This window comes from Aulostomus chinensis, chromosome 19 (genome assembly GCF_037954235.1).
Source record: "Aulostomus chinensis isolate RoL2024-O1b breed Wild chromosome 19, RoL_Achi_v1.0, whole genome shotgun sequence".
Classification (NCBI taxonomy): domain Eukaryota; kingdom Metazoa; phylum Chordata; class Actinopteri; order Syngnathiformes; family Aulostomidae; genus Aulostomus; species Aulostomus chinensis.
In genome coordinates this window covers 20,411,379-20,432,211 of record NC_141338.1, presented here as the reverse complement: position 1 = coordinate 20,432,211, position 20,833 = coordinate 20,411,379, and the positions used below count along the sequence as shown (strand labels likewise).

The following is a 20,833-nucleotide window of genomic DNA, read 5'->3' as shown; positions in this document are numbered from 1 at the left end:
TTTGGACTCAGAAGTCTTGAAAGTTTCCTCTGTGTTTCCTTTTCCCAAGCTCACGTTCTTCAGTCCGGGTGTAACAGTGCAGGATGTCCACCCCTGACTCTCTGTCCTCACCAACACTGGGAGGACTCACGCCAGCAACACCGGGAGCCTGAGGTCTTACTCTGGGGTCCCCTGTCGCATTTGGATCAGACAGATTTTTTAAAACCAGCAGCAGCTTCAGCTCTCAGTGGCTATCACATAAATGCTGTTGTGGAGCGTGTGAGAACGTCTCTGCAGCAGACGACAGTGAACAAACTGCTGCTCGACAAAGAAAGAACTAGTTTTGATTACAGCCACCACACACACCTCCCACTCTCCCTCGAATCCCAGCTGTCAGGCAGAGTTCCACTTCAACCCAGCAAATGAGGACCCCGAGTCAAAACTGGGAGGACGAAGGCTGACAAGACACAGACCAACTGCATTCACATATTCATGTAAATCCGGCTATTACCCGATGCCTCCGGTGACACTGTGGTTCCTCCCGATGTATTAACTGCTCAGTTATTCAACACATATTTCTGCTCCACGATTTGTGTGTGAAACTGATGGAGGTGCAAGAGGACTTCAACACCACAGCGGTGAATGGAACGTGGGACACAGAGTCCAGAGCAGCCACAGCAGGTTTGGTGTCACCGTGGTGACGACAAGAGAGCTGAGCCAGAGGACAAGGCTATGGATCTAGCATTCGGTCTCGGTTCCTGCTCTCACCTACGGTCGTGAAGTACGGGACACGGCTGAAAGAACCTAATATAAGCAGAAGAATGGGTTTCCTTAGGACAGGGGTCAGCAACCCACGTCTCCGAGCCGCTTGCAGCTCCTTGATCCCTCTGCTGCGGCTCCCTGTGGCTTTGAAAAGTAAATAATGAGCATTTGACTTAAATTTATTCATTTTAATGTAATTTGTAATTTGAAGATTATGGTAAACTTGTAGCATCAAAATAAAATGCAATCAATTTCTTGTTGCACAAAATACTCCTTACAATCGCAGATGTGTGACACCCGCTGGACGGCTGTTTATTGAACTTTTTGATCCCCAGTAGCCCAACCATGGATAAATCCAAGGTTAGTGAAGTTTCTGAAGAAATGTTTTGTTACAGGTAGAAATAAAATGTTGTTTTCTCCATAGCAGTTCATCGATTTCATAATGGTAAAAAACGATACATGCAGTGTTCTCTTCATGTCAAAAGGGTTTTTTGTCTCTGGTTGTTTTTTTTTAATGGTAATTGGAGTGTTTAAGGTTGCTGACCCTTGGTTTAGGAGAGAGCCTGGAGTCTCCCTCAGGGATAAGGTGAGGAATGTGGTTGTCCACAAGGGGCTCAGAGAAGAACCGATGCTCCTAGAAAGGAGCCAGCTGAGGGGGTTCGGGTCTCTAGTCAGAATGCCACCTAGGCAACTCGGACTTCCAGCTGGGAGGAGGCTAGAAGGCAGACCAGGGGGAGGGACTGGCCTTGGAACGCAGCAGGATTCCCCAGTCAGAGCTGGTCCATGTGGCCAGGCGAAGAGAAGTTTGAGGTTCCGACTGCTGCTACTAGGGGTTAGCACAGCAGGCAGTGCTGGCTGCTCTCCTGCTGCTGGTCCCTGAACGGATCACCAGCAGCAGAGTTGGGTGAGGAACTCTGAACATGGTTCTGCAAGCAGCCAGGCAACCAGTTACACCAACCACCCACCCAAAGAGACAGTCAACCAACAAACCACCCACGTAAGGAAACAAGTCAACAAAAACTATCCAAGCAGCCAGTCAACCAACTAACTAAGTAGCCATTCAACCAACCAATCAGTCCACCAACCAACGAACCTGCCCCTTCACCAATCAATCATCTAACAAGGGACCCAGCCAGCCAGCCAGCCAGCCGCGCACACACACACACACGTCATATGGTTGAGTGAACATTGTGATAACCTTCACATGAAGGGGGGATGGGCAAAGTGTGTTTGATTGTGTGTGTGCACAAGAGTCCATGAATGTGTCACAAAGATAAAGCATTGGCCTTGGGCGTGCGCGTGTGTGTGTGTGTGAAAGGGAGAGGCTCAGCGGAGGAGAGGAGATGTCCATACTCCTCGGTCCATGTCTTATCATCTAATTTCTGATTTTATTGTCTGACTAACTTGTGCAGGCTAAAACGACAGGATGATGGTCCCCTTATGGTTCAGGGACCATCCTGATGGTCTTGACGGCAGCAGGAAATGAGAGCAGCACAACATCTGGTGAAGTGTGAGATGAAGCAGGCAGGGGTTGGTGTCACCAATCGGCTTGGCAGAAAAGATCCTATTATGATCAGTACAAGACGGAACCACACACTGACCACAGGGGCTGCTACTAGGCCGTGTGTGTGTGTGTGTGTGTGTATCTATCTATATCTATGTATATATATATATATATAGAGAGAGAGAGAGAGAGAGAGAGAGAGAGAGAGAGAGAGAGAGAGAGAGAGAGAGAGAGAGAGAGAGAGATCTATATATAGATAGATCTATGTATCTATACAGAGAGAGAGATATATAGCGATATATATATCAATATATAGAGATCTATCTATATATCTATATATAGATATAGATATATAGACGGGGCTCAGACTTTCACCACACTGGTGGGAAGAAGGCGGGAAGGAGAGGAATAGCCTGTCAGGGAAAAAAATTGGTGGGACTGGAGGACAATACAGAAATAATAATGCAGATGTTTGAGGAAGGAAAAACGCATGGTGAGATTTCCTGGGCGCTTCAGGAGTCAGGTGTCCCCATGTGTTCAACGACGTCAGTCAGGAGATTCTGCAATGCTTTCCGGTTCACGCAGCTTGCGGGCAAATGAAAATATACAAATGGGATGAAACGCCAGTTACCCGTTTTTTCCCATTTTCGTTTTGTGCACAAAATCGGAAAAACAAGCCGTTTTTTTGGTTTTTGATTTTGATTTTTGGGAAGGAATATTGAGAAAACAAGTCATTATTTGTTTTTTTAGTTTGTTTTATTTTGATAAAACGACTGAGCGAATGATACACGGATTTTGGCGGTCCTCATGTGAGCCAGTTTCATTGTTGCCCTTGATGATTTTGCGACCTCAGTCATGGACACACTCAAAGATTTTGCAGTTTTCCACACCGACTGACCTTCAGTTCTTAGAGTAACGATGGACGGTCGTTTCTCTTCTCTGAGCTGATTGGTTCCTGCCATGACATGAAATCTACCAGTTGTTAAAGGAGCTGTCAGCTGTGTAGCAACCTGACTTCTGCTCAACACAACTGATGCCCCCCACCCCATTAAGAAGGTAGGAAGTTCCACAAATGAACCCTGACAAGGCGAACCTGAGAGGTGGAACCATTCCAGGTGATGACATCATGAAGCTCCCTGAGAGAAGGCCAAGGGTTTGCAGCGCTGGCAACAAAGCAAAGGGAGGCTCCTTTGGGGAATCTAGAACATAAACATGTTCACTTATTTAACAATTCTTTTCTCTACTAGATAATTCCAAATATCTTGATGGATATATTTGATGTCTTCAGTATGAATCTACAATGTAGAAAGTAGAACAAGTAAAGAAAAAACATGAAATGAGAAGGTGTCCAGAGGATTGACTGTGTATACAGTACTACAATATAACACACAATAGTATACTGTTCCGTAGTATACCAAAATGATTATACTGCGATGCCCTGTTAGATATTACAGACCCCGGCAGAGTCAACATTCCTGTACATCTATAACATGAGGACAATAACTGCAGTCTCCTGCCTGTAACATAATCATCATCCCCAGCACCAGCTGGGGCCCTGAATGTGTAGACCAGCACAAACCCAATCATCAAACACCATCCAGTGTCCAGAGCCGCAGTTCCCAACATTCATCTCTCCATAAGTTCAATCTGCGCCGAGGAGAAATGTGATCTGACCCAAACGACCTCCAGGCCCTGCTATTAGATTAGCAGGGGAGGCTAGCCTTTCAGCTAACCAAATCACAACTGGGCTAATGACAAAGAGGTGAGGGTCAGCCTGACCTTTGACCTATGGCCTCTATCTGTGCTGCTGTGGACTCCAGGGGTGAGAGAAGGAAGAGCGAAATCAAAAGAGGAGAAAGGCCCCATTTTTTTCACTTGCAATAATCTCTCCCTATTTTTCCTGAATGCCTTCGATTTGCAAGTAAGGAGGTGCCGAGGATTGGTGAAATAATGCGTCCAGTAAACACCGACATCAATCACCAGTGAATGAGAACGTTTACAGTTTGTCAATACACTGAGCATCGCTGCGGTTACCGTTAAAGTCTTTTACCGTTAAAATTTCTGGGAGACCAAGAGCCTGCCAGTATAGATAAAAGTAAAGTGTCCATATGTCAGTGTTTCAGCGTGTGAGAGATGTTGGGGTGTAAGGGGGGGGCTTTATCCAGCCGTGACCTTTAACCTCCGCAGGGTCGCTGCCTCTCGGCCTGTGGAGGCAGTCCTCCCTCTAGTGGGGGACCAGGTTACTGATGCGCAGTCCTATGATCGGGTTCGACAGGAGCTGCAGACACTCCATTATTTTCTACATTCTGCCCAGAATATCAGACTAATCACATTCACCGTTGACCCTCCACCAACTGGACCTTGGTACACGGTCAAGTTCTTTACTTGCGCTCAAGAATGCGCTCAGACTCTCGGTCCTGCTGGAAAAGCCTCTGATCCACAAAGTACGAGTCGAGTGTATCCACAGTAAACACAGGTCGTCATAGCAACAACCGGTCAAGAGAATATTTTACCAATCATGTGAATAGTAAGAGGCAAAGTTGGATTTGCCTCTTGCCTCCTTGGTGGAGGACGTTGGCATGGTGGAGAGCAATGTTACCATGGATTACTGAGCTTGAAAGAACGAATCAATCTAAACTAAACTCTTGAACCTCCAACAATGGAGTAAAAGCAGAAGAAATGTACCCCTGCAGCCAGAGGCATTCAAAGGGAGAAGAGTGGTCACATTTCAGCTGTAGACAGTGAGTCTCGGTGTGAGTCCCACCCAGAATTAATCAGTGGGACAGTTTCCCAGCAGGGACACGCTAGCCCCGTGAGCTCGAACCGTGATGAGAACACACTGAGTGACACCAGCAACAAACTCAAGTTTCTGATGTCTTTCACTTGTAGACAATTGTACACATGATGAGTGACACCAATAATAGTGTGTGTGTGTGTGTGTGTGTGTGTGTGAGATTGTGTGTGTGAGATTGTGTGTGTGTGTGTGTGTGTGTGTGTGTACAGGAGGCTGGTGTGATCCTAATGACATCCCCTGGCACTACTAGGGAAATTATTAAAGCACACAGACAGGTGTGTGTGTGTGTGTGAGAGAGAGAGTGAGTGAGTGAGTGAGAGAGAGACAGGAAAGAGTAGACTCATGTGATGAGTCTATCACCGTGGTAACAGCCTGCAGCCAAATGATTCTGTGGCTGTTGACATAGTTTTTCCCCATCTCCCTGTCTCCTCTCCTCCACTTGCCTTTTGTCTCATCCCCATTTCTCTCCCCTTCTCCTTTTCCTCCATCAAACTTGTGGTTACGTCACTAACATTTTCTTTGGCCAGGACCCTGCTGTCGACTGACCCTTCGCTGCTTTATTTCTGTTCATCTGCTGATCTGAAAGCGCATAAAATGACTAGAAAAGGAAACATGAATCCTCCATTTCCTTCATCCAGCTTCCTCTCTCACTCTCTCATCTGGCCCTCTCTCTCACTCTTCTCCCTCTTGCCTCCTCTCTCTCACTCTTGCCTCCTCTCTCTCACTCTTGCCTCCTCTCTCTCACTCTTGCCTCCTCTCTCTCACTCTTCTTTTGGGGCGTCTCTCTCACTCATCCCTCTGGCCTCCTCTCTCTCACTCTTCCCTCTGGCCTCCTCTCTCTCACTCTTCCCTCTGGTCCTCTCTCTCACTCTTCTATTGGGGCCTCCTCTCTCTCACTCTTCTATTGGGGCCTCTCTCTCACTCTTCTATTGGGGCCTCTCTCTCACTCTTCTATTGGGGCCTCTCTCTCACTCTTCTATTGGGGCCTCTCTCTCTCACTCTTCCCTCTGGCCTCCTCTCTCTCACTCTTCCCTCTGGCCTCCTCTCTCTCACTCTTCCCTCTGGCCTCCTCTCTCTCACTCTTCCCTCTGGCCTCCTCTCTCTCACTCTTCCCTCTGGCCTCCTCTCTCTCACTCTTCCCTCTGGCCTCCTCTCTCTCACTCTTCCCTCTGGCCTCCTCTCTCTCACTCTTCCCTCTGGCCTCCTCTCTCTCACTCTTCCCTCTGGCCTCCTCTCTCTCACTCTTCCCTCTGGCCTCCTCTCTCTCACTCTTCCCTCTGGCCTCCTCTCTCTCACTCTTCCCTCTGGCCTCCTCTCTCTCACTCTTCCCTCTGGCCTCCTCTCTCTCACTCTTCCCTCTGGCCTCCTCTCTCTCACTCTTCCCTCTGGCCTCCTCTCTCTCACTCTTCCCTCTGGCCTCCTCTCTCTCACTCTTCCATCTGGTCTCTCACTCTTCTATTGGGGCATCTCTCTCACTCTTCTCACAGTGTGGGTACAACCTCAACACATCAATGCTGTGAAAAGGTTGCAGAATATAAAACCAAATCAAAGTACCAACAGAGTAAATCATTTATGTTGTAAACCTGTGGCATGAGAAGAAAAATGTCAACATGACGTATAAACTCAAAACTTGAAACAGTCAAAGTTCAACCACATTTTTGTAAATTATTTTAGATTTTCATATTATTAAGTGTTTTGAATTTGTCAAAATGCAAACAAACCAAAAAGTAAAACCAAAGTTTTCGGGATGTTAAGTGTAAAGTGTAATTGTTATTTTGGTGAAATACTTTTCAATCAGTATCAAAGCGAGTTAAGTTCAGGATCCCTCGTCAGGGAAGGTACCAGCAGAACAAGGACTGGGCGATATGGACTAAAAATAAAATCTCTCTCTTTTTGTTTTGTTTTTTTTTAACAAAAGCTTTGATTCACAATTTTTTCTTTTTTTTTAAGAAAACAAGAAGTACAAAAGCCATAGAGAACTCAAAACAAGTTCTGCCTTTATTTCATCAAAAACTTCACGAAAGGAGTTTGTGAGGGGAACAAGATCGTTAGAACCAACAAAGAGAGGCACCCCCCCTCCTTGGCTGGATGCCTCAGCTTTAGATGCTGAAATTCAGACAAACTTTGCAGCGTGCAGTCACTTGATCAATGTGTGTCGCCACAAACCCAAACCAGGTCCAAACCACTGACGACTACTCCTTTCTTGAGCCCCTTTCACACTGCAACAAAATTGCGGGTCAACACGGGTTTTTGCGCACTCTGAAAGGGTCGACTCGGCATTTCAACCCGCGTCAACTGACTCACCAAGCGACCCAGGTGTTTAGCGGCTCGGCTCGGCTGCAGTGTGAAAAAGGCAACCCGTGTCGTCTCAGGTTTCACGCGACCTTCCTGTCGCGTCCTGATTTTGTCACTGTGGCGCCTGTCAGGCTTCACCTGTAGCTTCTTCGGCTCCCTTCCAGACTCGCCAAAAACTCCATCCTCCTTCGCTGCATTAGCGCTCAGACATTTTCCAATCTTCGCAGAGTTTGTATGCTTTGTAGAAGAGACAACATTGCAATGCACGCAACAACAATACTAACGTTTGACTCAACGACATCCATTGACGTTTGTTTACCTCTTAAGTGTTCAGGTGCACGTTCATGTGAAATGATGACGTTGTCAGTGCAATGACGTACGAGAGAGAAAAACACAGGCACGCAGCCCTCACAGCGAGAGTTCAGACCCGGGTCTTCTGGAAGCTTGAATGCGCCCTGATGCCGAGCAAACGCGGGTCCAAAAAAATTGGTTGACACGCGTTTTTCAGTGTGAAAAGAGTATTAGAAACAAACTTCTCGCTCACATTAGCCAAGTTGCTCCTATGTGTGCGCAAGAAACAAGGGTGAGGGGTGAGGGGGGAAGCTATGGAAGCTCCAGGGGGACAAAAGGTGCACCATAGCAAGAGGAGTAAAAACTCACGTTTTTTATTTTTTTAATTGTCTGCAAAAAAAAACAAAAGTCGAATTAATTGATAAAATCGATACATCGCCCAGGCCTAAGTGGAACCAAGCCCTCGTAACAACAGGATGCAACATGCTAAAATTCACACAACAGCTCATCTTTGCAGATGAAAAAGCCACTAAAAAATACAGACAGTTCCATCAGGCCTAAGCGTGTTGTTGTCTCATGAAAGCAGGGTTAGATCCCTGCAGCTGGCTGGCCAGAGCAGGCTTCAGATGGCCTTGCGCCCCGGCTGCCCATCCTCTTACAGACCAGTAAGAGCACAGAGGAGAGAACAGGGGAGCTCAAGGAGTGTTTTCCTCCCAGGTTCAGACCGTGTCTGCTCACACTTCTATTATTGCAGAGGATGAAACGGACTGCTGCCAACAGGAAACACGAGTGAGAGAAGTGATGAATGGTGAGACGCGTCAGTGGTATTGACTGGAGGGGATGGTGGAGGAGGTGGGATGGGAGGGGGGCAGGAGAAGGAGGAGGAGGAAAGGGAGGAGGGGGAAGGGGAGGGGGAGGAGGTGGAGGATAGGGGGGTAGAAGGAGGATGCAAGAGTCATCTGAAAGATTGAAATCTGAGTGACCAAAACGATCGAGTTTGCAAACGAAACGACCGAGTGCCAAACAATTGCTTGTTTTAACTGGGGCCCGACCAATTAATCAGCTGTTCAATTTGATCAGCCACTTATAGCCATTAGAGCATAATTGGTAATCGGCCTAAATTTGGCCAATTGACGCCAATTTCAACACGTAATTTTCAGTAATAAAACACGTTAATATGGTGTTTTTCTTGTAAATGATGTCCTCATGTATCCAGTAGAGGGCGCTCTGACTCCTCTCGTGCTCCATAGCAACCCCACAGAGTGAGAGTGCAGTAGTGAACGGTACTGAAAAGCCAACAGCGCATGCGTACTAAAACCCAGCAGTTTGCCTCAAAGGCAAGTTCATGATAACTAGTTTGTGAAATAAACACAAATAACTAAATAAGTTTCCCATGACGCGCCTCGTTGTGTCTGTCACGCTTCCCTGATATCATCAGTCGAGCGTGACCTGATATGTTAGCAAGCTAAAGTTAGTGAGGATAACCTAGCTTAAATATTAGCTCCCTTGCTAAACTAGTTAACCCAGTCAGTCCCGGCACCATGAATGATGTCACGGTAACGTTACAGTACCTCAAAGTAACAAGAACTCTCACTCAGGCAGCTGCATGCTACCAGGCTACATAAGACCGGACCAAGTTAGGCCAACGCTTCGTCGCCCTGCTAAAACCGTCGAGGGCTGCATTTCTCTTCAGGAGCCATGGACTCTGTTTTTTAACTTATGGCGTTGAGGAGGGAAAAGCGTTTCTGGGGGAAGTTTTAACGTCATGGAGGAAAGAAAATGAACGCAGGACACCCGAGGGGCGCATGTCAACTCCTGTTCTACCAGAGACTTTTATGAGGCTGTTTGTCCACCTGCCTCTCACCTACAGATGCACACCTACTGACCTCCTAATTAGACCCTGGGCAGTGTAACGAACACCAGTAACAGTCCTGCCATCAATTCTACTGCAATAAATGTGTTACTTTGTAAATGTTGACACTGTCAGAGAGACTTCTTTATGTTTACTGAGAGGATAGAGGGGGTTGCCCTTCAATTTAAGTCTTTGTAACAAGTTTTTGGAACCGTATTTAAGTCATCAAAAGCAGGTATTTTGTCTTTTTTATATGAATAATTAAAAAATTTAATCGGCTGATATATCGGTTATCAGAATTTTTTATTCCCTAATATTGAAATATCGGTCGGGCTTTAGTTTGAACTAAACAATCAAGTGACTAAACGATCAGGCGTTTAAAATAAATGATCGATTGTCTGAACGATCCAGTGTTTAAACTAAATGATTGAGTGTTCGAATAATCAAGTGTTCAAACCAAACGAGCAAGTGTCTGAACGATGGAGCATTTAAACTAAACCACTGACTGCTCAAACGATCGACTGTTCAAACTAAATGATCGAGTCTCAGAACAATCCAGCGTTTAAAGGAATCGTTCAAGTGGTTAAACTAAACAATCGAGTGTCGACAGTAGACACAATGTGAAAAGGGCTCTACATCACCCACAGCTCCCTCTTCTGAATTTGGAGTTTAACGGCTCCTCCAAACAGAGCTCAAAGAGCTATGGTTGTAGGGACAGAATGTAAGAAGGGCCTCGAACCATCAAGTGGTTCCTACACTTCAAAAAACACCATATCATGCACTGCACTGAAGGCTCTGGACTGGCCATCAGCCACACTTCCACAGATGTTTGAATACTTCTGCTGGATCCAGAGTCCTTTGGCTTGGGCCTGTGACGTGAGGGCCGGCCGACGTTTCTCCATGTCAGCAGCCTCCACCTTTTTTAGCCCAAATCAAACTCTGGAGTGTATAGCAGACTGTTGGCTCAAAGACACACACTTCCACATGGAGGACTAAACCTAAATATTCCACTGTAGACGTACCAGAGGCAATATCACATGACTTTGTATCAAGATTCATAGCAACAAAAAAGAAATTCGGGCCCTCCACAGGTCAATTGTTTATTATGTTTGCTTGTCAGTACCTGCTGTGATGTCATCATCCGTGACATCCATTTCCTCCTCAGGAGCCTTGGTTTCTACTGGCTGAGCTTCCGGTGGGGGAGGGGCTGGAGGGGACGGATCGGTCGTCGACCCAGCTGTGAGGATAGAGAGGGAGAGACACAAAACAAGGATTAACAGTAATCCTGTTAGAGTGTGTGTGTGTGTGTGTGTGTGTGTGTGTGTGTGTTAATCAGCTAATCAAACCAACTTTCAGCATGGATCCTTGTTATCAGGCTAACTGTCCTGGTTAAGTAGCTAATAAAGGTTTATTGGCGCTCCTTGCTATCCAGAGAGTTCATGGCAATACACACACACACAGACACACACACACACACACACACCATATTTAGTGCTTTCATTTAGCAGTTATCTCTCCATTGCCAATTAAGAGTGGCTTTTCATTAGCCAGGCTAATGAATGAAGCGACAAAAGGTAACAGAGCGGACGCTGGGCTAATCTCTGGATAAACAACCTTATTAATGAATTACACACACACACACACACACACACACACACACACACACACCTAATCAGCATTTCCTCAAGCAAGCCAATAAGGACCATGATGATGATTACAACAATCATAATAGGGTTTCACACGTTTGTGTGACAGAAAGGAATTACACAAATTAATAATATAAAGCTGAACAATAGAATTCAAAATAATAATCAAAATTAATCACGCTGTCATTGGGTTCATGAAGTGGAAAAAATCGTTTGCATTTAAATTTGACAGAAAAAAATCTCCACTGACATGAGGAGCTTCTTCTTTGAGGCCACGTTCCCGTGGAGGACGTGAGGTTTCGTGTTCTATCAGAGTGGAATTTGTGGCTCATTTCACCTTCAACCAAACCAGAGCCGCTCCTGTGCTTAAGATTTGGTGATTCTGATTATTCTTCAATTGATTGTTCAGCCTCAACCTGTTAACACTCTGCTTCATGGTCTGATTACGCTGCTCAGCCACAGAGCTGACGGTTCCACATAATGACCCTGGACAGCTTTAACACACACACACACACACACACACACACACACGCACACACACACACACGCACACACACACACACGCTGCCATATAGCTGATACTTTGCCTGATTGATGAATCCCTTTAATATGTTCTAGTGATAAAAACGTAATTGGACTTAATTAAAACATAATTGATGCTCTGCTGTGATTGGATCAGAGTCAGGCTGATGTCTTCACATGACCGGTGCTCCTCGCTGGGTTCAACTAAATCACATGAGCCTACGCGAACACAAGAGTCAGAACCTGCAGCTGGACGTGTTGCCTCCGATCAACCCAGGACGGAGTCCAGAAGTCTGGTCAACCATCTCACCACCTCCCACCTCCCTCTTCTGCTCTACCTGCCACACCTGGACCTCGAGTCAGCTAACCCGTGATGGCTCCGCCTCCTCCTACAGTCCAGATGAGTTCAGGGTTGCCACAACTACAAGGCTCGATGATTTTAATGCATCAATGTTGCTGTCAACAGAGCTGCTGCAGGTTTTCTTTCCAACCTCAGCAGAGATACGACATCCAAGCCTTTCATTCTACCTGCAGTAGGTTTAACCAGGGATGACATCGGCGGGCGCCATGTGACCCCCCTCAGTACAATCCAGATACCAGCCAGGCTAAAACAGCTACAACTTGCCTGCTGGAGGAGAGAGGGAGGATACAGGAGCTAAGGGAGAGGGGGCTGGATGACAGGGAGGAGGAGGACAGAGGGGGCTAGGAGGGGGAGGGCGCCTTCTTCTCTGCTCCAAGGTCAAGCTTGTCATGTCAACCATGACACATAGCTCCCAGCATGCCTTGTTAACCTCCAGCACCCCTTCCTCTGCCGCCTCTGTCTGTTGCTCGCTCCTCCTCTATTCAAAAACACATCCTTCCTCTTCCACAAAGGCCAAACTCCACCTTCTCATTTAATTAATTTACCGCACATTTATTAATTCACTGCAAGGTTAAATCTAAAGATTAAATAAAACAATGGAGCAAATATTTCTTTTTTTTGGGACCATTTAGATATGAACACACATATTTAATTAGGTTTTAACAAATAGTTAGAGGTCACACAACTTAGCCTCCTCCCACCCAGCAGAGCAAAAAGAATAAAACGATCCAAAGTACGGACAAACAAAGAAGAGTGGCACAGAGGAAGAGAAAAGAGGAGGAAGAGGAAAGAGGAGGAGTAAGAAGTGGAAGAGGGGGACTCACAAAAAGAGTGGAGGGGTTGAAACAGCAGGTTGATATGGACAAATAAGAGACAGATGTAGACGACGGAGAACAGAAGACGCCAACTGCTCTTCGGTGATCAAAGAGACCACTGCTATACACACAAACGTATGCACACACACACACACAGTCTTAAGGGTCAAACTGTGTGTATTCATGCGTGTGTGAGTGTGAACAATGATGGAGACTTTGTTTAATCAAGTGTGTGGGAGTGCGGGTGAGTGGAGTTTGACCATCTCGACCCCCCCAGGTTTTACTGCCAGTTCTGTGCAGCATGTCAGGTGAGCAGGGCTCCACTGCTACTGGTACACGAGTTCTGGCAGGTTCTACTGCTCCCAGTCCGTGTCCTAAGATCATCTCGAGTCCAGCTCCATCTTCAGGAAGCACACCAACGTTTTGATACAGATTCGTGACGCATCTTTCTCTCCTCCGTTGGGAGAACTGAGACCCTCAGAGACGCACTAGCATGTTAGCTTAGCACCAGAAATGGTCAAAGATCATCACATGCACTTGCCTTACCTGTTCGCTGCATTAATATAACAAGGGTTGGGTGAAAGATTTGTGATAAAAACGTAAAAAATTAGGACAGTCATTTTTGAGTCAGACACATGGCTGGAACTACTTTCCTGGGTGGAGGGACTTGCCAAGAAAAGCATTTGTTAAAGACTAGATTGTCGGAGAGGACGAGGAGGAGCTGTGTTAAAAGAACACATAGAAGAACTGCATGTTTTGGAGGCTGGGAAGGCAAGTGAACGTCTGATAGAAATGTTCATTCAGGGATGAAAACTAGTAATTCGATATTCAGCAGTGATGATGAGGACAGCTGATTTCACTCGGTGAATGCAGGTCAACAACCTTCCCTGTTAGGGTGGTGCTAAAGCCTTGCACTCACTTCCAGAAGAGCTGTGTGTGTGTGTGTCACATTGGCATTTCCTGGCCAATAAAAGCTAATTGATAAATAAAGGTGTGTATCCACTCCGGTGCTGGAGTTGAGGAGCTGGATGAGAGATGGAGGGACGAGGGGAGGAAGCAGAGGAGGGGAGACTGGCACAGACGTGTCAGCAGTGACGTGAAGGATACTCTGGAGGTGACAGGTGTTGTGATGTGTGATGGGCGGTATATGTGTCTCTAATAAAGCGAGGAGTCTCTGGCAGGAAACATATGTCACCAGGAGGTACAGAGAGCTCTGTACTCTACGCATGTAGTAGTTACATGTGTGAAGCAAACACTCCCACAGGCAGTTCGACTCTGTCCGTGTCACAGACTCCAGTGACTGGGTCATGTATGTACTGTGTCAATGTTGGCTGTTGCGCTGCAGCGGCGTACCCACTCATGGTGTGTTGTGCAGCACAGGTGTGCGTATCTGGGTCACACCTGTCCCATGATCTTGAGAGGCAGCCGGACTCAAGAGATCACATGAGAACCCATCCAGCCAGGCTTCAGGTAATGAGCTTGCATCCTCACCTAGAGTGGTTAAGCCAATCAGAATTCTTTGAGGAGATATGGGCGTGGTCTAGGTGTGATGCCAGCGAGACTCCTGAAGAGCTCACAAGATGCTGTGGCAGCATCAGTGACATCAGAAGTGGAGAGGAAAGGAGAGGAAGGTGTCGGGACTCTTCCCTGCAGGTTCCCCCAGAGTCTCTAATGAAGCCAGCTGGTGTGCATCTGTAGAGACCAAAGTCACACCAGCCCTCTCGTGTCCGCCCACATTAGAGTTGACAGGGAAAATGGAAGTGTAACAACTGGAAACAAAAAGCAATAATTTAACGAGTTTTTATGTTTATCAGCTGAGGGAATACTGGAATAAAAGGGACCCTCCTCACTCTATGGAGCCTCGGGAAAGTTACAACATGTCCGACCATCAACTTCAACCACAGAGCCATGTTAGTGCCTTCACGGCAGGAGGAGGGTCGTCAACTTGGGACCAAGTATATTCCAGATCAAGTGTACTGTCCAAGGAATGTGACATCTTCCCTGACGTGTCCACAATATTCCAGGATTTCCAGGTCTTGCAGCTTTCAGTCCTGCCGTGCTGCACCGATCAAATTCAATGACCTTTTAACCTCGCTCTATCTCCCTCTCTCTGTTCCCTCCCCCCTCCCTCGAGGTCACCCGTCCATCACTCCCCCACCTCCGGTACTGCTGTGGTAACACAACACTGACCGGTGCCAGTTTCCATGGCAACTGTTCCCCTGAGAAACCCCCAGCATCCTCAGTAACTATTCCTGCACACCCACACGCGAGTGCACACACACACACACACACACACACACACACACACACACACACACACCATTGAAGATGGCCGTTTCTTGTAAAAGAAGGTGAATCTCCACCTTCCTTCCCATCAGCAGGTCTAACTATAGACAGAGTAGACAGAAGGAGATGGGGGGAGAGGGAGGGAGACAGAGGGAGGGGGGAACCAGAGGGAGGAAGACAGAGAGGGAGACAGAGAGAAAGCGGGACAGAGTGGAAGGGGGAGAGAGAGAGGAGGGAGAGAAAGGGAGAGAGAGAGAGAGAGAGAGAAAGAGAGAGAAGGAGGGAAAGAAAGGGAGAGAGAGAGGGATTTGTTCAAACAAGTCTTGTGATGCCTTCATGGGTTGGCTATTCCCAGTCATATGACAGGCAGGGTTTGTCATCATTGGAGGGGGATGTGGGCCAGACCAGCCCTGGGTCAGTACCATGGTTTGGTTGAGTCTGCCTTGGCTGCACGTTGTTCAATCAAAACATGGGGGCGGGCTGCCGCCCCAGCTCGCTAGTTAGCTACATTGTGAGAGAAGCATCGATCATTTCTCCCTCTGGGGAAGAACTACCCTCTGAATGTCTGCCGACGATTCCCAGACTGAAGCTTCCACCAAGACATCCGCAACGAGCCAACATAGCTGGTGACCTCAGCTGGTCCATAACACCGGGCTGACATCTGGGTTTAGCAAGAAACGACTGGAGGGTGGATGTCAAGGCTGTTTCAAGTCCCATCAAGCTTGCTGGGGGAAAATGTCAAATATGATATAATTGTAAGAATTGTAAGAATAATTGTTAGGACAGGAATGCTGTGTGTTCAGATTCAGAGTCCTGCTGGCTGATGCTGTGTCCTCCTGGCCAACATGGACCTGGAGGGTCCTCCTGCATATATCCCTGCTCAGCCAGCTCAGATAAAGGATCCTCTTCCTCTCCATGATTAGTAGCAGCAGTTGCTCTTCTCATCCTCAACAAACAGTTGGTTCTGTTGACCAGAGGTACAATGGAGCTTTGGGAGAGCTGCGTGAAATCACTGCGCCCAGTCAGGAAAGTAGTTCCAGCTGTGTCTGATTCCAAAAGAGCACCTCAAAATTTCCCACCCTTTTTGTTACAATGAATGTTTTGCACAACCACACACAATGTCTGTTTGAAAAAAAAGTGTATTTGAGTGAAGCTGCTAATACTGGAAGACGCATTTAATAAATCACTATATCAAGGTAAATAAAGTGAAGCAACCTTTGAGCAGTGACAATTATACAAGTGTTTAAAATCCATCCATCTATCTATTTTCTATACCGCCTGTCTGTTAAGGGTTGCGGGGGCGGAGCCTATCCCAGCTGACATTGGGTGAGAGGCAGGGTTCACCCTGGACGGGTCACCAGTCCATCACAGGGCCATCAGGAGCAGTATTTTGCTCAAGGACACTTGGACATGGTCACCGGGGGAAGAGAAGATCGAACCAGCGACCCTTCAGTTGCTAGACCGCCACTCTAATTCTGAGCCATGCCACCCGGTGTTTCACATTTAACCTAAAATTAAGATAATAATAAAACATAAAAATTAAAAAAAATTGTGGATGTTGTCAGACTCAATGACGGGGGAGGGGTCTATCCCCCTGCATGGCTGCAGCACGGGGCAAGACCTGGTGCTTGGCCCCTGTGCCTGTCTGCCACTGTCCATGGTGCTGAATGTCCCGCAGTGAAAGACAGAGCTTCATTGGGTCTAGAAGTGAATGGCACATAGAGGGTGGCACGGAGGACATCAGCTGACCAGGACGTCCTTCAGCACATTCACATGGCTAAAAGCTGGACTACCTCCTACTGTGAGCCGTAGGGATGGGAACATTAATCTTTTCTATACCAAGACACATTGGGCACAAAGCTAAAGTGCGAACCAGTAGAGCTGCCGTGAGTAGCGCCATCGTTTCTAACATCGTTGCTTCGATAAAATCTGACTTAATTAATCAGTATTTGCTCTATGGCACCATTTAGAAATATGACTCACTGATAATTGGGTATTTTGGAGTGTTCCTCCTAAATTACCTGATGATAGTACAAGCAATGGGTGGGTATGGGGCAGAGGTAGAAATGACACATACACATACAAGTGAAATATGAATCACAAGTTAGCAACTCTACAGGTTTTAACAGAGCAACAGACAAATTAAGTGCAATTTGAAAAATGTGCGGCGCTGCTTTGAAGTACACGGGTAGCACAATGAACCTCATTACACCCTTGAGAAAACGACCTGGCGGGACTGTGGAGGCATCTGCCAGTGCGCCAGTACGCCAGTGCCCCAGCCCCCACGCTCAGATTCAACAGCTCCAAGAGTGATGAGTTAAGTCTGGCAACTTCCTTAATGCCCCCGAGGTTAACAGTTCCAGTCATCAAAGACAGTACCAGACTCTATAGGCTTCTTCATTTGCATCCAGCCTTAAGAGCGTTACAGAAAACCAGGCCTGCTGATACCTCCTCCACATCTCGGAGGTTCAAAACCAAGAAGGAAGCTGTTCACCAAGACAGAAATCCCTGGTCTGTACCGCACAGTGAGGCAAGTGATTGCAGAGTCGCAAAGATCTGGCAGTTTAATGGCAAGATGTTGGCTGCCAGTGGAATTTCGAAGACAAGAACCCAGCGTTGGTCACAGCAACTGAAGGTCTACGCAAAACGCAGATCTGGCCAGTGGCATGTTTCATGTGTTCTTTCATTCCAACAGTCCCAGACAAAGCGAGAGGTGCATCAAGGTACCCAGAGGAACTAAACAGAGTAACCTTCCGTGTGAGGGGTGGGGGTGGGGGTTTATACCTACAGCAGTCAGATGATAGTCACTCTGAACATCAAAGTACATTATATTCAATGTTCAATATAAATGTCATTGAACAATCTGAGCTCGAAGCTTTCGGGACATGGTGACATCACCAACTAAAGCCCTCAGTGACCTCCATGCTTATACGGACACTACACATTCGTGGTAAAATCCAGTTCTACATCCGTACTGCAAACATGAATTCTCATGTCACATAAATATGAGGCAAGTATATTTGAAAGAGAGAAAAGTCACTGTGGAGATTTTCTGGTTTCTTTTTTCTGATGGTAGAGAAATTGCAATGGTGAGTATTGAAATACTACTTAACTGCAGATACCCACATGATGCAACAACAAACAAACAACAGTTTTTACCTTAAGCACACAAAGATCAACAGAGTTTATGCTGAGTCACACACATACACACTCTCTCCGTTATATAATGAGGTGTGAGTACTCACGGGAGCTGACCGTGTCCACATACTGAGGCAGGTAAGGAGCCCACAAGTCAATGGTGTCCTTGCGCCCAGATTGGCCGATCCTTCTCAGCTCAGCTAACAGGAGCGCTTGGGCTGCCTCTCGCACCTAAAACCAAACAAAACTGCAGCTTAGCAGCTGTTTTAGCCCCCAGGTGGAACCGTCCATAGTGAGTCTTTCTGTGGAGGGTTTATTGCTGGAAATCAAAACCACAAAGCTTTTATATATTTATATACATATTGTGTGTGTTACCTCCAGGCAGCGGTCCTGCCATCTCCTCGCCAGCATCTCCAGCAGAGGAGGTCTAAACTTATCCAGGCCAAGGAGGTCAGGGAGCATGACACAGTGCATTGCAGCCAGCTGGCTCCAACCTACACACACACACACACACACACACACACACACACACACACACACAGTCAGAGTGACTGCAGCAAGGACCTGGATGTCACTCCTATGTGTAAGACCAAACCTCACTGCTGCCACAGGATGGCGGGAAGGTCAAGGATGACAAAAATAACAAGGACTGATCAACCGGGATCAAGAAGATCCACATCAGGAGTTATGAAAATGGGTCCTGTCACTGGATAGACATGCTGGCTAAACACACTCATCAAACTTTTAACCTCAGACAGATATGATTTGATTATGGATCTCAAGTCACTCAGAAAGACTACAAACACGTTTTGGGGAGGTTTCAGAATTATGTGACAGTGAAAATGACCCAGGTTCATCAGCTGACAGGAACTGTATTTCCCATGTGACAGCAGTGAGTTTCTCACACCGTTTGCTCCTCTGATCCTCATATAAGAGCAACAGTTCACCATGGCGGGCAGTATGACTGCAGTTTTATCATCGTATATAGGCTACAGTACAGAGGCTATTACTACGGAGAGCCTTGGTTAGAACAGAGTTACTGTTTCTGATCACCAGAGGCTGCACTCAGGAGTTCAACAGTTAAACCACAGAGATGAAGCCCAGCCAGGTGAAGCCAGATTCTTTCACATTCTGAATTTAAATGCATGTCACTCAGGGACACGGCATCACAAACATTAAAGTACATCATTAGTTTTCTATGCTGTTCTAGTTTTAATGACTGCTTTAAACGACTAACATGGATACAAATTTATAAACATGGATCAGCTTCACACGTCTGTGACAAAATATGGACTGAAATGTTCCGCCGATATTCAACATAAACTAAGCACGTCATTCACATATATTAGTTCAATATATGGTTTCTAGAGATGATGCACGTATGTCAATGCGCTGGCAGGATGGATACTGAATAAGCAGCAAAGAAATCTGACACAAATTTCTTTGCCAGAGGCGCCACGTAAACTTACCTGAGAAATACTCATTAGGCATTAAACATGCTTCCTGCATTCAGGAACTATCTATGGAGAGGCTGAAAGGTTTATTTGATCATACTCAAAAAGCTCAAACAACAGTTCTTTACAATTGATATCTGCATTTTTTTGTACTTTTTTAGGATATTTGAATATATTTTTCATAGTGTTCTAAGCAGTAAACCATGATTTAAAATAACGACAGCACTTTGAATTCCAGACGTTATAAATGTGTACAAAACTGTAGACCCCCTCCACTGCAATGTGCCTTTACATCTGCCTGCTGCTGCTGCTGCTACTGCCACTATTCCTCTAACTGTTGCTGCTGCTAGAACAACTACTACTGGAGCTGTTGCTGCTACTACAACTACTACTACAACTACTACTGGAGCTGTTGCTGCTACTACAACTACTACTGGAGCTCTTGCTGCTACTACAAATATAGCTACTACTACAACTACTACTGGAGCTGTTGCCGCTGCTACTACAACTACTACTACAACTACTACTGGAGCTGTTGCTGCTACTACAACTACTACTGGAGCTCTTGCTGCTACTACAAATATAGCTACTACTACAACGACTACTGGAGCTGTTGCCGCTGCTACTACAAATATAGCTTCTACTACAACTACTACTGGAGCTGCTGCTGCTGCTACTACAAATATAGCTACTACTACAACTACTACTGGAGCTGCTGCTGCTGCTACTACTACAACTACAGCTACTATTACAACTACTACTGGAGCTGCTGCTGCTGCTACTACAAATATAGCTTCTACTACAACTACTACTGGAGCTGCTGCCGCTGCTACTACAACTATAGCTTCTACTACAACTACTACTGGAGCTGCTGCTGCTGCTACTACAAATATAGCTACTACTACAACTACTACTGGTGCTGCTGCTGCTACTACAACTACAGCTTCTACTACAACTACTACTGGAGCTGCTGCTGCTGCTACTACAAATATAGCTTCTACTACAACTACTACTGGAGCTGCTGCTGCTGCTACTACAACTATAGCTTCTACTACAACTACTACTGGAGCTGCTGCTGCTGCTACTACAAATATAGCTACTACTACAACTACTACTGGTGCTGCTGCTGCTACT

The 20,833-nt window shown here is 46.4% G+C and overlaps 1 protein-coding gene across 2 annotated transcripts in view; it reads right to left on the bottom strand.

The window, feature by feature from the left end:
- Positions 1-20,833, bottom strand: part of wdr7 (WD repeat domain 7) — an 83,330-nt gene that overhangs the window by 30,409 nt on the left and 32,088 nt on the right. For both annotated transcript variants that reach the window (XM_086186531.1, XM_086186532.1), the window contains 3 exons: positions 18,621-18,739; positions 18,353-18,476; positions 10,601-10,714 (listed from right to left, as the gene is read on the bottom strand). In XM_086186531.1, the coding sequence (XP_086042657.1) occupies positions 10,601-10,714; positions 18,353-18,476; positions 18,621-18,739 (357 nt within the window). The remainder of the gene's footprint in view (positions 1-10,600; positions 10,715-18,352; positions 18,477-18,620; positions 18,740-20,833) is intronic.